Raw genomic sequence first — 16,652 nt, 5'->3', positions numbered from 1 at the left:
TTCTGTATATGAGATAAATATCTTACTAATGTCTCTCTTGTTTTATTTTTATTTTCTAGTGTTGATTAATAAAACTTATGTTATTGTTATATGAATAGTTCACATTCATATACAATGCAGTTGCAAAACCCTGAGTTAAAGATAAAGCATATACCAAGTAATATGATACCAACCACAAATTATGTTAGACTTTTTCTAAAATAAATTTAAATGATTTTGATACCTTAAATCTTAACTTTTCTGCAAGAAAAATGGACTCAGATTATGTTGTGGGTGGGCAGGTATGTTGAAGTAGTAACATTTACATGCAGATAATGTCATTTAGGCTGTACAGTTTAATATTGTCTACTCTCTATTTTCATTTCTGAACCTCACAGCTTCTCACTAGATGATCCTTAATTTTTACCATCCAAGATCTTTTGTTAATAGGAGAGTAGATTTCTCCAGGTGTGTTTTGCTCTATAAAGTGCATGAAACAGGCACAAATAACTCTGTCTAGAATAAAAACAAGTTAATTAGATTCTCATTTGGATATCATTGGGAGGGCAGCTAAAAAGCAAGAGCATTCTGACCATAGATGAGAACTGTTCTCTAATTTTTACATTTCTTCTTGTGAATCATATGTGACTTCCACTATGACAGAATCAATAATCTCTAATAGGTTAGAAAATAACAGACATTTTCATGCTCATTTGGTAAGAGACACTGTATTGCAATCTGAGAATTGGGCAATAAAAAAAAGCCCCAATCTTTTCCAACACATATGCCTTCAAACGTGTGTAGCTAATCAAATCTGTATTTCTGAGACTATAATCAATTCATAAACACTTAAAGACCCTCCAATTTATCTTAGAACTAACAACAAAAATCTCGTCTGTGGTCCCACTTTTGTGTGCCCTTTAATACCTGAGATTCTTGACAGAGAGACAGTGGGCTGAATGTAATTAGGTCCAGGTGCTCTGGGTATTGGTTAGTAAACCTCACAGTTCTGCCTTATATATACTTGCATGGACATTAACCTCTAACTCCCTTGATGTCATATTATGAGCTTAGTTTTTCAAGAAAAAAAAGTGTTTTATATTTCCTGGGGATATTGCACAATATTAGGGACACAGGTGCTGGTATAAGAATCAAGATAAACACTATTGAAGGAGGAAGAGTGGAAGTTTTAAATTCCTGCTTGCCAACAAGATGATCTACAAATAAGAGAATAATTTCTTATGCATGTATCTATATCAGTGTGGTTGTATGTGACGAATTACATCTGGGGGTAGGGAAAACAAATGAACATAAGAAATTATAATGAAAATTAGTGATCTTAATATTTATTGAAGAATTTTTTTTTTCTTTTTGTGGAAGACACTTTAGGACACAGTGGAAACAAGTTACAATGTTTCTGGAAGTTTCCATCACTTTCACACACATATGTCCTCCTATTTATTTTTCCTTCAAGTAATGTTGTCAATGAATAACATGTCATTTTAGAGATTTTTCAAAAGTTCAAATTATTATGCATACATATATGTGAGGAATATCTTGATGCTCCAATTTTGAGATCATGATGGATGGCGATATTAGCAATATCAGCCCTATCCCAGACCTATTTCATCAAAACTCCAGGGGTGGGGTTCCCCTTCCTCCATATTCTTGCCAACACTTTCTATTGTATTTTTAAAAAAATATGTTTTTATTTATTTTTTTACAAAGAGAGTAAGGGAAAGAGATAGAGAGATATAAACATTGATGAGAGAGAAACATCATTGATTGGCTGCCTCCAGCACACCTCTTACTGGGAATCAAGTCTGCAACCCGAGCCTTGATTGGGAATCAAACCAGGGACCTCTTGGTTCATAGATTGAAGCTCAGTCACAGAACTACACTGGACAGGCTATGTCTTGTCTTTTTGATGGTCGACATCCTAACAGGTACGAGGTGATGTCTCACTGTGATTTCGATTTGTATTTCCCTGATGATTATGATGTTGAGCACCTTTTCATGTACCTATTGGCCATTTGTTTGTCTTTAGTTAAATGTCTACTCAGTTTTTCTACCCATTTTTAAATTGAATTTTTGTTGTTGTTACGGAGTTGTATGAATACTTTATATATTGTGGATCTTCACCTCTCATCAATATATGACTTGCAAATTTTCTCTCCCATTTTGTAGAATGCCTTTTCATTTTGTTGAACATTTCCTTTATTAAACAAACAAACAAAAAAGAAATTGGAGAAGACACAAAGAAATAAATATCCTGAGCCCATGGAGTGGAAGAATTAATTTGTTAAAATGTCCATATTACCCAAAGTGATCTACAGATTCAATGAAATTTCTATCAAAATTTCAATTTCATTTTTCACAGAAATAGAAAAAATAATTCTAAAATTTGTATAGAACCACAAAAGACCCTTAATAGCCAAAGCAATCTTGAGAAAGTAGGACAGAGCTGGAAGCATCGTGCTCCCTATTTTCAAGCTATATTACAAAGCTATAGTAATCAAAACAGTATGGTATCAGCCTACAAATAGACTTATATATCAATGTAACAGAATAGAGAGCCTAGAAATAAGTCCACATATATATGGTCAATTACTTTATGACAAAGGAGTCAAGAATATACAGTGGAGAAAGGATAGTCTCTTCAAAAAATTGTGTTGGAAAAACTGGAAAGCCAAATACAAAATAATTAAAAAGGACCACTATCTTACATCATACACAGAAATTAACTCAAAATAGATTAAATATTTAAAGGTAAGACCTAAAATTATAAAACTCCTAGAGAAGAACATAGGCAGTAGCTTCTTAGTATCACTCTGGTAATGATGTTTTTGGATTTAACACTAAAAGTAAAAGCAACAAAAGCAAAAATAAACAATTGAGACTATGTCAAATTAAAATATTCATTTATATTTAATGTAAAATTTGAAACAGATTTTCATGATCTGTTTCTACCAAATGTATGATATTTATTACTTGTTTCCTTTTGTTTTTGAAATACTATGGATTTAATATAAAGCATAAAGTATTTGAAAAATATTGTGGATCAAAATTATAGTACCATAGAGGAGCAGTGTGGCTATATCCTTTGCGGATATATTCATCTTAATCCAAGTAATGATATTCCATGCCCACTGTAAGTCTATTTTTGTTTTGTTCGTTCTTTTTTTTTTCTTTTTAGATTCAAGATGAAAATGAAATTTGGTATTTGTCTTTTTCTGCTGATTTATTGCACTTGGCATAATACCCTCAAGATCCATCCATGTTGTTACAAATGGCAAGATTTCATTCTTTGTTATTGCTGCATAATATTCCATTATGTATGTGTGTATGTATATAAACCACATCTTCTTTAACCATTCATTTACCAATGGGTACCTAGGTTCCTTCCATATCTTGGTTATCTATCTATCATCTATCTATCTATCTAAAAGCCTAAGCAATCGGACAGCCAATGACCAGATGACCAGATGACCAGCTGGTAGCTATGACTTTCACTGACCACCAGGGGGCAGACATTCAATGCAGGAGCTGCCCCCTGGTGGTCAGTGCACTCCCACAGTGGGAGCATCGCTCAGCTGACAGATGGGTGCCAGATGCCGGGCTGAAGGCTAGTGAGCACAGCTACAGTGGCGTGAGCCTCTCCCGCTGACATTCCCCCTGCGGGCCGGAGAAGTGGCAGCAGGTGCAGCAGGGTCAGGATGAGTGAGAGCAGCAGTGCCCAGCCAGGGCTCAGGCTCCTCCCTGCCCACCTGCTGCTTCGTGCACTGCTTCGTGCTGTGTGGGATCGACACGGACAGTGGGCTGGAGCCCGACAAGCTGGCGAGTAAGGTCAGGCTGCGGCAGTGCCAACGTCCACTGATCCCAGGAGGCCAGGCCGAGGGACCCCACTGGTGCATGAATCCATGCACTGGGCCTCTGGTTGTAAATAATGTTGTAATAAACATTTGAATATATCTTTTAAAATTAATATTCTTGTTTTCACTGGAGAAATCTGGAGAAATACCCAGAAGTGGAATTGCTAGGTCATACAGTATGATTATTTTTTTAGGTTTTTTGAAGAATCTTCATATTGTTTTCCATAGGGGCTGCATCTGTTTTCAATATTGCCTAAGGGTGTCCTTTTCTCCACATATTTACCAGCAAGTATGTGGTAATTCTATTTTTAATTTTCGAGGAACTACCTTTTGCTCAATTTTGCATTGAACCTAATTGCTCTAAAACTAAAGCCTATTTAAACATTTTAAAATTATTTTATTTTAATTAAAAATTTTGAGGTGACATTGATTAATAAGTTTATATAGATTCAAGTGTACAATTCTATAATACATTATCTGTATATTATGTTGTGTGTTCACCCCCCCAAGTTAAGTCTCTTTTCATCACTGTTTATCCTCCTTCACCACCCAAAGTCATTTTACAAGTTAATATATATCAGATAGGTCAAAGAAGTATTTTGTTTTATCTATTTGTAATTTTTTTAAATTAATTTAAAACAGGTTAAAGGGAACTTCTTTAATATGGTATTACCTAGCAATAGTCAAAGTTTACTTATTTAATGAACAAGACAGGGTTGCCCACTATCTCAATTTTTATTCACGTATTGGAGACCCAAAGGCTAAGGAATCAGTAAGGAAAGAAAATCTTTTCTTACTGATTCCTTAGAAAATACAATCACCTCTTAGAAAATACACATCTTAGAAAATGTAATCACCTAAATTGAAATGCCAGACAACTTTAAGAAAACCATGTAAAACATGAAAGATTACTTAGAAGAAAACTCTAGAATGTATTCTTACAATAGATTATATTTATTTATCCAATTATTTCTGCTAAATATTAATATTACATTATGCCTGATATTTAAGAGGATGAAGTATTTTTTCTGTTACAGAGTTTCCCATTAAAACCCACACTTGTGTCTTTCTTATAGTTCAGCAAAAATTCAAATATTTTGGGTGAAACTGTAGCTCTATGTGGCTCCATGAACTTGAAAATCACCTTAGCCTCTAAGATTCTCTGTTCTAATTTATAAAATAAGATAATTCAGTACTAGCTCTTGGGCTTGTGTTAAGAATTAAATTCTATTAAAACCCTTCAAAGAAAGAGGGAGAATTATATGTATTTGGCTAAGTGAAACAATGTTCTGGAGGGCTGTTTCCTCAGTCAGGACAGTCGTCATCCATGCCTGATACCTTAAAACTGCTTATGAGGAGTCACGAAGCTAAGAAAAACATGTGCATACATATGTCTAGAAACTCAAAGAAGCTGGAGAATGATGACTTCTGATTAACCCAGCTAAATCATAGGCTTAGAAAATTTTGTGAAGTATTATAAAGATATGAAGTATTTAATAAAATAAAATTGACAAAACTATATGTTTAAAGAATATTGGTGCTATGATACTTTATTATTATTATTATTGTTGTTGTTATTATTATTATTATTTTACATTTTAGGCCATAGTGGTTATAGCAATCCTATCATTTTGTCATATTAAGTTTGATAAAAATTTTCTGATATTTAGATTAATTTGGCACAGAGTGCACTTCATGATTTCCATAGAGTCATTGGAGGATTTTATTCAGATGCTCCTAGCACAGATGAGTCTTTCTCTTCTATAAGGCACCCAAAATCTCTGCCAAAGATTGATTACAAGACTGGCTCTGGCCCCATGGGGTTGCTGCACTCAGCTCGTCTTAAGTAGTGAACTTCAATATGCACAGAGCTGGTTTTCAGCTATGGCAGATAGATTCTAGGATTTTATGACAAGTAGAGAGAAACTCAGGGCCTGTAGGAGAGAGAAAGCCAGTTCCCTAGGGTTGTAAATCCCCAGGTCAGTTTGAAGTCAGTTAAACACAGGGATTAGATGTAATTAAGGGCAATGATGATAATAACGTCACTTAACTAATAACCTAATTTATTTTTGATGGAGCTAGCTTTTATCAGATACAGGTGTTAATGTGTTTAAATGTCTAAGTTTCAGAATAGTTTTCCCTCTCTTTAGATATATTTTAGTATTTAGTATAAATAGTAAAGATATCTCCCATCGCCCCCCCCCCCCCCATTATCACCCTCTAGCCAGCCCCTCCTCCCACCTCCTCCGCAAGGACAGTTTTCTCTTCTCTTTAAAGACAGCCTTTGGAAGTTTTTGTTGATATTTATTTATTTATATACTAGAGGCCCAGTGTACAACTGACAACTTTCCCATCATGCAACCTGGATTCAGAACTACATTATCTATTTCATAATAAAAATAGCCAACACTTGTAATTTTTCTTATGTGCCATTAATTTTTCTAAGCATGTTACATATTTTTAAATATTCTCCATAAGAACCTTTATTGAGTTAGGTACCACTATTTTTTCACTTTATAAATGAGGAACCTGATGCACTTAAATATTAAGAAACTTGACTGGTGTCACACAGAATGTGGTAGAGCCAAACTTATAATTCATGTGTTTACTATTTCCCATTTAACCTGTCTACACCAACAATAACCACAAGACTAGATTCAAATCTTTATTAGTCTAATCTCACCCTATTTTGAGGCCTATTCAAAATTTTATTTTATCACAAAACTTTTTTTATTCAAAAGCATATTCCAAATTCCCACACTACTAAAGAAACCAGTACTGCTGAATTTTTAATGTTTCCCTCTTTCTCATCACCACATCCTCTTCACAGTTGTAAAATTTCTGAGTACAAAGGTTCACCTTATTCAAATCTGTCTTGAGTGTCTAGTTAAATATCTGATACTTTCAAACTTCGACTACATAGACTTTCAAAAAGACAAAAAATGCTTTCATAAAATATAACTTTCTATTGTTGTGTTAGTTTTACTCACATAAAAAAAGTAAGTATATAACAAAAGAGAGATGAACAATCCAATAAAAAAATGGGCAAAAGACCTAAATAGACACTTTTCTAAAGAAAACATACAGAAGACCAAGAGACATGAAAACATGCTCAAAGGCACTAATCATCCAAGAGATTCAAATTAAAACAACAATGAGGTACCATCTTACACCTGTCAGACTGGCTATCATCAACAAATCAACAAACGACAAGTGCTGGAGAGGATGTGGAGAAAAAGAAACACTTGTGCACTGCTGGTGGGAATGCAGACTGGTGCAGACACTATGGAAGACAGTATGGAGTTTCCTCAAAAAACTAAAAATGGAACTCTCATTTGACCCCATGATCCCACTTCTAGGAATATATCCCAAGAAATCAGAAACACCAATCAGAAAGGATATATGCACCCCTATGTTCATAGCAGCACAATTCACCATAGCTAAGATTTGGAAACAGCCTAAGTGCCCATCAGCAGATGAGTGGATTAAAAAACTGTGGTACATCTACACAGTGGAATACTACGCTGCTATAAAAAAGAAGAAACTTTTACCATTTGTAACAGCATGGGTGGACCTGGAGAACATTATGCTAAGTGAAATAAGCCACTCGGAGAAAGATAAATATCATATGATCTCACTCATTTACCTATAACAATAAAAGCATAATATGCAAATCGACCAAATGACTTAACAGCAGAAGGACCGTTCAGACGACCACACTATGACACGCACTGGCGCCAGGCCAGCCAAGGCAGGTGCGATGCGATTGGTTGGGGGTCCTCCCATCGCCCCACGATTGCCCCACAGAGGGAGGCCCAGGACACTGGCCAGCAGGGTGATCAATTAGGGGGCTCCACGATCACCCCAAAGAGGGATGCCCAGGCCACCCTCTGTGGGGCAATCAATTGGGGGGCTCCACAGAACTGGGGAACCAGGGGGTGTGTGGCGGTGGATGTGGGCAGTGCCAGGACCAGGTGGGTGCAGGTGGGGGCTGGGGCTGTGAGGCAGTTGGTGCTGTGAGTCAGCCGGGGCTGCAAGGGCCCCGGCAGCTAGGGCTGCAAAGGCCTACCCTTGTACCATTTTTGTTATATTAACAACATAATGAACAACATAAACTGATGAACAAAAACAGATCCAGAGACACAGAAGCATCGATCAGACCGTCAAACCTCAGAGGGAAGGTAGGGGAGGGTGGGGGTAAGAGGGAGAGATCAACCAAAGGACTTGTATGGATGCATATAAGCCCAACCAATGGACACAGGCAACAGGGGGTGAGGGCATGAGTGGGGGGGGGCAATGAGGTGATAAGGACACATATGTATTACCTTAATCAATAAAGAAAAAATTAAAAAAATAGAACCAGAGTCATAGAAGTATCGAATAAACCATCCAACCTAAGAGGGAAGGCAGGGGTGGGTGGGAAAGAGATCAACCAAAGGACTTGTATGCATGCATATGCACATAACCAATGGACACAGATAATAGGGGGGTGAGGGCATGGGTTGGGGAGTGGGAGCATCTGGGGGGAAGTCAATGTAGAAAAAAAGGAGACTAATGTAATACTTTAAACAATAAGGAATTTGAATTAAAAAAAGAAAAAGGAACAACAACAACTAAAAGGTAAGTATAAAAGATACATTATTTACTCATAAAATACACAAATTTAATAAATATTTAGGAACTTTAACCATGTTTAGATATTTTCAGTTGCTAGAAATTTTAAACAATGAACCAATAATCTTGAGTTTGAGAAAATTATTATCTTTCAAAGGTAGAGTTACATGAATATAATATATATAATATAATATAATATAATATAATATAATATAATATAATATAATATAATTTATATTATAAAAAGCCAGTGGCCAGAATGCCGGAAAGCCAAAACGCCTGAATGACCAAATGACCAGTCACCAAGAGGTGCATTGATGGGTCCTGCGGCTGAGGCGGGTGGGACTCTGGATCCTGCGGCACTGGTGGTGGGACCTCTGGGTCTTGTGCAATTTCACTCCCTGGGCCTCTAGTATAATATAATATGCGATGCATAGAATTCATGCAAGAGTAGGCCTTCCTTTACCTGGCTGCCATCACTGGCTTCTCTCTGGCACCTGAGACCTGGGCTTCCCTCCAGCTGCTGGCAGGCACCCAGAACCTGGGCTTCCCTCGCAGCCCAAGCTTCATCCAGAAGGATTTTTGGTATAATTAGCATATTATGTTTTTATTATTATAGATAATATAACCTAATATAACATTATACCATAACATGATACAATATATATAATGTACACTTCTGTATTATTAGCAGCACATGAAAATAAGTAATTAGTTACAAGTAATTAAATATGAAAAAATGGTTCTCAAAAGATGCACATTTTGAGATAGGCCTTGGAAGGTGAACAGGGGACCTTCAAAAAGATAAAGTAGAAAAAGAAGTGCATTTCAAGCACAAGGAATTGTATGTGCAGGAAGTATGGCAAGATACATAGGGTAAAATATAATTCTTGTACAAGATGTTCGTTTTCTTCTCTTGCAATAACAACAGTCAACAATTAAGTTTTTAAAAAAAACTTAAAAGGCACCTATATAATAAAAGGGTAATGTGCAAATTGACCCTAATGGTGGAACGACCCATCCTTATGATGTGCACTGACCACCAGGGGGCAGATGATCAATGCAAGAGCTGCCCCCTGGTGGTCAGTGCGCTCCCACAGCGGGAGCTCTGCTCAGCCACAAGCCGGGTTGACGGCTGCAAGTGCAGCGGTGGTTGTGGGAGCCTCTCCTGCCTCCTCAGCAGCACTAAGGATATCCCCTGTGGGGAGCGGGCCTAAGCCATCAGTCAGACATCCCCCAAGGGCTCCCAGGCTGCCAGAGGGATGTCTGACTGCCAGTTTAGGCCCAATCCCCCAGGGAGCGAGCGGACCTAAGCCAGCAGGTGGACATCCCCCGAGGGGTCCTGGACTGCAAGAGAGACCCAAATTTTCATGCACCGGACCTCTAGTATGTTTATAACATTATGAGAAAAATGTTCCATTGTAGAGTGTGTTCTACTAATATACCAAAAGAATGAGAGGAGAAAAGAAAGATAAAAGAAGATAAAAATTTCTGTAAATTTTACCAACTTCTTACAACTAAAATCACAAGCTCAGCCACATTTCCACCTCTTTCCAGCAGCCTGCCTGCTATTATTGAAGTGACAGCTCCTCTTTGTGCTAATACCCCTAGTCATGCTTCTCTTCTTGGATACTTATTTTCTTATCCATTTTTCATCTTCATGGTCTCTATTACAATTTCTACTGCTTCCTCCCTCAAACATTTCAACATGTTTAATTCTCAATTAATTTTATTCTCATTTGAAGAAGAAACTACTCTAATACTTTCCTTTGCTTCAGGGATAAGATTTTTCAAGTAGTGTGGTTGACTCTTCTCAGTCTACTGATAATTTTACTCTTCATTTCTTTCAAGTATCTTGAATGGTCGTTTATTTTAATGTCTGCTCTTTAGATATTATCATTCTTCAGAATTTGGAATGATGGTCTTATTCCTAACATCCCTCTTCTTATTTTTCACCTCTATATTTTTATAAAATTGATAATTTTACCAATGTATTTATTCAAAAAAATTTTTAATGTCCTGTATATGTATGCAAACATTTGCATGAACTGTGCCTGTAGTTACTATACTGAGCAAGAAGGAAACATTTCTTCCCATTTAGAACCTTACAATTTGATTGGAAAGAAACATCAATAAGAAAGTATGTAAATAAGAATATTTAAGAAAATATGAACTTGGCAATAAAATATCTAGAGAAAAACCCTTTATTGACATTAAACCTTAGGTCTGACAGATGTAAGTAAAAAAAAGACACAAATAGCATAGCAAGTATGAGCAAAGAGGAGATGTAGAGCACCACAACAAGCAATGAGAAAACTCACCTATTAACAAGACCACAAGATGTGTGCACAGAAATCAACGTACATTGAGTTCCAAGGAAAGTCTCAGTCACCCAAATCCACATCAATAAAATATATTACCTGACTGTAGCAGAATAAAATTAGAACTTAATAATAAAAGAACCATTTGGCAAGAATCTAAAATATATGGAACCTGGAAAGTATTATGCTAATTGAAATAAACCAATCAGAGAAAGACAAGCATTATATGATCTCACTTATATGTGGAATCTAATGAACAAAAGTAACTGATGAATAAAATAGATCCAGAGACATAGAAACATGAAACAGACTGTGGGATCTCAGAGGGAAGGTGGGGGAGGGTGAGAGGGAGGGAAAAGATCCACCAAAGAACTTGTATGCATATATGCAGAACCCGTGGACACTGACAATAGGGTAGTGAAAGCCTAGGGTGGGGGGTGGGAGCACAAGGAAGGGCTAGGAGTCAATGGGAGAAAATGAGATACATATGTAATATTTTCAACAATAAATATTTAAAAATTAAAATAAAATATATGCTACTAAATAACTTATGGGGGAGGAAAAGGGAAATTCATAAAAATAAATTATATTTAAAGAACTTCATGATAAAATGAGGATGACATAATTAAAACGCATATCCAAAGTTTTCTTTTCTTTTTAGCTTTTATAACCTCTATCAAAAGAAAAAGACAAATTAGCAATAGTAAAGCAGATATTTTATACAGAAGTCCAGGTAAAGAACAAGTGAATTAACTCAAAAGCAGAAAATAATTGACAGGGGTAAAAATGAGTGCAATAAAAACAGAAAAAAAAACCTATGAAAATTAAAGAAGATTAATAAAAACAAAAATTGACTGAAAATATTAAGATAGATACACTTTTTATAAATCTGATTAAAGGAAAAGTTATAAATAAAATGAACAAAGACCAAATTTGTACCCTCTAAAAAACAGAGCTTGAAACCTCATTAAACTAATGACCTCATGGATATTTTATAACTTCTTCATCAGGAAGACAACAGTGAGAATATAGAGAAATTTTGGTATTGATGAGAAAAATACAGCATTTTTTTCCGAAGGAAAGTAACAGTATCTTTCAAACTGGAAATTCCAATCACTATTTGAAAATAGGACAAGCTTGCATCTGATTGTAGATAATCTCCTTCCATCAGGCATTCATCAAAATTGATTTCATTTTCCTCCGTTGTCTCAGCATCCCATTATGCTTATATTTCTGGGAACTTTGGTTAATGATGAGATCAGTCCTTCACAGGATGAGAAGACATAAAATCACAGGAATGGTTCTGGGCATGCCAGTGATGTTAAGATTCTGAAGACAATGGGAATGCATGAATCAAACTCTCCCTTGTCATAGCCCAAACAGTACTCTCAAGAAGGCATTATTAGACCCTGACTAAACGACTAAAAGAAGTATTCCTTTCGTTCTATTTCCTTCTTTTTTTCCTCTTCTCTCCTCTTCCACTTTGCTTCTCTTTCCTTCCATGACAAATGTCCCTTTCATATGTTATGGGGATTTGGTAATCTTAGAACCTGAAAGGATCCTTATGACGCAGTCTCGTATCTGTTTGGTTTTCACCCCATAGACAACAGGGTTCATGGTGGGAGGCAAGAGCAAGTAAATATTGGCCACAATGATGTGGCAAGAGGCAGGAATTGTGTGACCTCCAAAACGATGGGAAAAGAAACAAAAGAAGGCTGGACTGTAGGAAAAGACAATGGCACAGATGTGGGCAGTGCAGGTGCTGAAGGCCTTTTGCCGAGCATCCGCCGAGGAGAGGCTGACCACCGTCCGTAGGATCATGGTGTAGGAGATTGTGATGCACAGGATGTCAAAGCCCCCAGTCAGGAGAGCAACCATTAGACCATAGATAACGTTGGCCTTGATATTTCCACAAGATAACTTGGCTACAGACATGTGGTCACAGTAGGTATGGTATATTATATTGCCTCTGCAGTAGGGTAATTTCTTGGTGATGAACATCAAAGGAATGAAAAGCAATGCCACTCTCAGAAAAGTGGCTAACCCAGCCTTTGCAATGATAGGATTAGTGAGGATAGCTGAGTAGCGCAGAGGATAACAGATGGCCACATAGCGGTCCAGGGCCATAAGCATGAGCACCCCAGATTCCATCCCTGTTGAGGTGTAGATAAAGAACATCTGAACCAAGCATTCATCAAAGCTGATTTCCTTAAGATGGAACCAGAAGATGCAGAGGGCTTTCGGGACTGTAGTAGTGCACATGACAAGGTCAGTAAAGGAAAGCATGGCCAAGAAATAGTACATGGTCCTGTGCAGGGAGTCCTCATAGCAGATGAGGCAGAGAAGTCCACAATTCCCCACCACAGCTACAACATACATCGTGCAGAATGGGAAGGAAATCCAGAGGTGCATGTGCTCTAGTCCTGGGATACCATTAAGAATGAATGAGGCTGGAGTGGTTCAGCATTAGCATGATCAGATTGCTAGAAACATTAAGCAGCTTATAGTTTTTGTGTGTTGCTTAGTTTATATTTTGTTTTCTGATCCTCCAGGATTAGAAAAAAGCAAAACAAAACAAAACAAAAAACAAAATACAATCTTAGTCTTGTTCTTTCTCTCACTCTCCCTTTTTCTCTCCCAGTCAAATCTGCATTTCAATATCAAACAAATAGTTTAAATGAGAGAAAATATTTACTTAAACAAGTTAAAACCAAGTAGGTTTTGATTGTTAATTCATTAATTTACCAATTCATTAAACAAATACATATTTAACATCCACTATGTCCCAGGCTCAATCACATATATTGTCTGCATTATTTTGAAACTAAGAAGACATAGATACAATTCTCACTAATTTATTACTCTTAATGATTCATATTCATATACTAAATAATCTTTGAGGAAGTTGACAAAAATGACTCATTTAATACTCATCACAAGCCTAGGAATTACATTTATAAATTTGCACCTTATTATTGAGTAAATGGAGACCCTAAAGAGATAAGGCTGCTTTATGTCTGAATTGCTGTACATTTAATACCAACACTAAGCCCTTCTCTGACCACCTCATTTTAATTATTTCTTTTCAATTTTGTCATAGAAATGTGTGTTAGAAAGAAATAGGACTATAGGATAATAATGAAAATAAAAAATAATCCAACTCCATCATTTGTCGAATTCCACCTTCCCACAGGCAGTTACTTAGCGTTGACTTTTTTATCTTAAAATAATTTGTCTAGATGTTTACTTCCTTTTTCCTTTTAAATTGTTTTTATTAAAATTATTACCTAGTGTTTTATTTTTATTATAAATTGCTATTATTCCTGCTAAGTCACATGAAATGACATTTATATCTTGTTCCCTATTAATATTTTTCTTTTGATAATAATTTCATTTATTTTGTTTAGTATCTGATATAGCTATGTCAAAAAATTTTAGCTGATTTTCATAATTGTAAAATGTTTTAAATACAATCTAGCAATACTAGTCCTTCCCACACCATCTGTCTGTTTCTGGGAAGTGCTGACAGAGTCAATCTCTTCTGTCATTTAATATCATGGATTATAAATATTTATTTACTGGAGGCCCCATGCACAAAATTCGTGCAAGAGTAGTCCTTCTTTCCCCCAGCTGCCGGCACCGGCTTCCCTCTGGCACACGGGACCCGGGCTTCCCTCACAGCCCTGGCTTTGTCCAGAAGGTCATCTGGAAGGACATCCTGAAGGATGTCTGGTCTAATTAGCATATTATGCTTTTATTATTATAGATATTCTTGAATCACCCACAATCCAAAAAAACTTATTTTTTTTAGATTGTATTTTAGATAGTTATACCCAGTATCTAACAAGCCACCAGACACATTTTACTAGTATATGCTGATAAATTTTTTGAATGAATAAAGAGATAAATGAGTAAATGAATAAAATTTTATACTTGAACCACCAGATGAAACAGAACTTAGTGTCTACTTCATAAGTCACCATAAAATATAAATTTCTGTCATCTTTTGTCTATTCTCTTTCCCCAAAACCATAGACAATAAGTTTGCTTTCTCACTGCATAGTCCACAATTTTACCATCCATGTTTTCCTCTCAACATGACATTAAGTTCCTCCAAGTAAGTTTTACTTTTCAAGTGGAGGAAACAGCCACAGATAAGTCTCTCCAGACATGAAGCAAGTAAATTAGAATCTCATTTGCAGAACAATGGTAAAATAGGTAAACAACAAAAGTGTTTTGACCATGATGGAGAACTATGGGGGTGATTTGTACCTGCCTCCCACTACAACAGATTCAGTTTGGTTAGGAAAGTAACTTATTTATAATCATAATGAAAAGTTACACTGAATTGCAATCTGACACAGGGAAATGAACATTTTCCCCCAAAACCCAAGCTTTCACAATACTACTGTCCTCAAATTGGTGGATGGAATCAAACTTGTATTTCTAAGAATGTAATAATCAATTAGTATACATCCAAACACCCTCTTCTCTTGATTGTACTGCCTATAAAATAAAAAACCTTGTTTCTAGTTCCACTTTTCTGTCCTTTAATACCTTGGTTTCCAGTTATAAAAGCAATAAGTTGAAGGCAATTTGTTCCAGGTGCTCAGGATCTTGGTTAAAAAAACATCATGATTCTACATGAGTTGTTTATTTTTATGTACATATACAGCTCTCAACCTCTAAATCCCTGGATATTTGTACTATTAAACTAAGCATTTAAATTTAAAAAATGTGTGTTATATATCTCAAGGGGATATTTCAGCACATTAGAGACACAGGCACTGTTGTGGGAATCAAGCTAACTCCTACCCTAAGAGAATGAAAACTTTCCTATCTTACTCCTATGTCTAAATAAATAAATAAATAATTTTATTTGAGTGTGAGCAAGCATTTATGAGGGGGATGCCCTGGCCCTATAACTCACTTGCTTAGATCATTGGTTTGATACAACAAGGTTAAGAGGTTCTATACCTGATCAGGGCATGTAACAACAATCAACCAATGAATGCATAAATAGGTAGAACAACAAATCAATGATTCTTTCTCTCTGTCTCTCTCTCAAATCAATAAATGAAAATTTAAAAAAGAATGAAAGCAAACTTTTAAAAATAAGTATTAGAGATTGTAACATTTATTGCAGAGTTGTTTATTTTTATGTAAGGCTTTGTGGTGCACATGTTGAAAACATGTACATACAGAATCAATCCATTTATTCACAAATCTGTCGATTTCTTCTTTTATTTATTTATATTCTTATGTTCCTAATTTAAAAACATGCCCTGCTGGCATTGATCAGTGGCTGAGCATTTACCTATGTACCAGCAGGTTGCTGATTTGATTCCCAGTCAGGGCACATGCCCTGGTTGCAGGCTGGGTCCCCAGTGTGGGGCTTGCAGGAGGCAGCCAATCAATGATTTTCTCTCATTATTGATGTTTCTATGCCTCTCTCCCTCTCCCTTCCTCTCTGAAATCAATATATACTTAATTTAGTATTAGTACTCCCCAAGATAGGCTAAGATCTATGAAAAAAGGATGAGATATTATGGGCCTGAGTTTCTAAGAAATCTATTTTCAACTGAAGTAAATGATAAATATTATGGCATTCTAGAAAGTCATCAAAAGTTCAGGCTTATTATGCATACACATTAAGTTTGAAATAATTAGATGCCTAAACCTTCATATAATGATGATGATGATAGTGTCAATAATAAAACACAATAACTGATTCTATTTTTAATTTTTAAAATTCATTAATTAAGTACTAACTATGCCTGTGTACATTACTGGAAAGAAATGTTTGGAAGGAGAATAATAGCACTCTTAAATTGTATGATATAGAGGTAATTTATCATACATTTAA

The 16,652-nt window shown here is 36.0% G+C and overlaps 1 protein-coding gene across 1 annotated transcript; it reads right to left on the bottom strand.

The window, feature by feature from the left end:
• Nucleotides 1-12,310: 12,310 nt before the first annotated feature.
• LOC102417515 (olfactory receptor 52N4-like) lies at nt 12,311-13,243 on the bottom strand (the record flags this gene model as incomplete). The annotated part of the gene is made up of 1 exon (XM_014460689.1): nt 12,311-13,243. A coding segment is annotated over one exon (933 nt), but the record flags the coding sequence as incomplete, so codon positions are not given.
• Nucleotides 13,244-16,652: the final 3,409 nt, after the last annotated feature.

This window comes from Myotis lucifugus, unplaced genomic scaffold, assembly GCF_000147115.1.
Source record: "Myotis lucifugus unplaced genomic scaffold, Myoluc2.0 scaffold_138, whole genome shotgun sequence".
In the NCBI taxonomy this organism is placed as follows: Eukaryota; Metazoa; Chordata; class Mammalia; order Chiroptera; family Vespertilionidae; genus Myotis; species Myotis lucifugus.
This window is presented reverse-complemented; position numbering and strand designations above follow the sequence as displayed.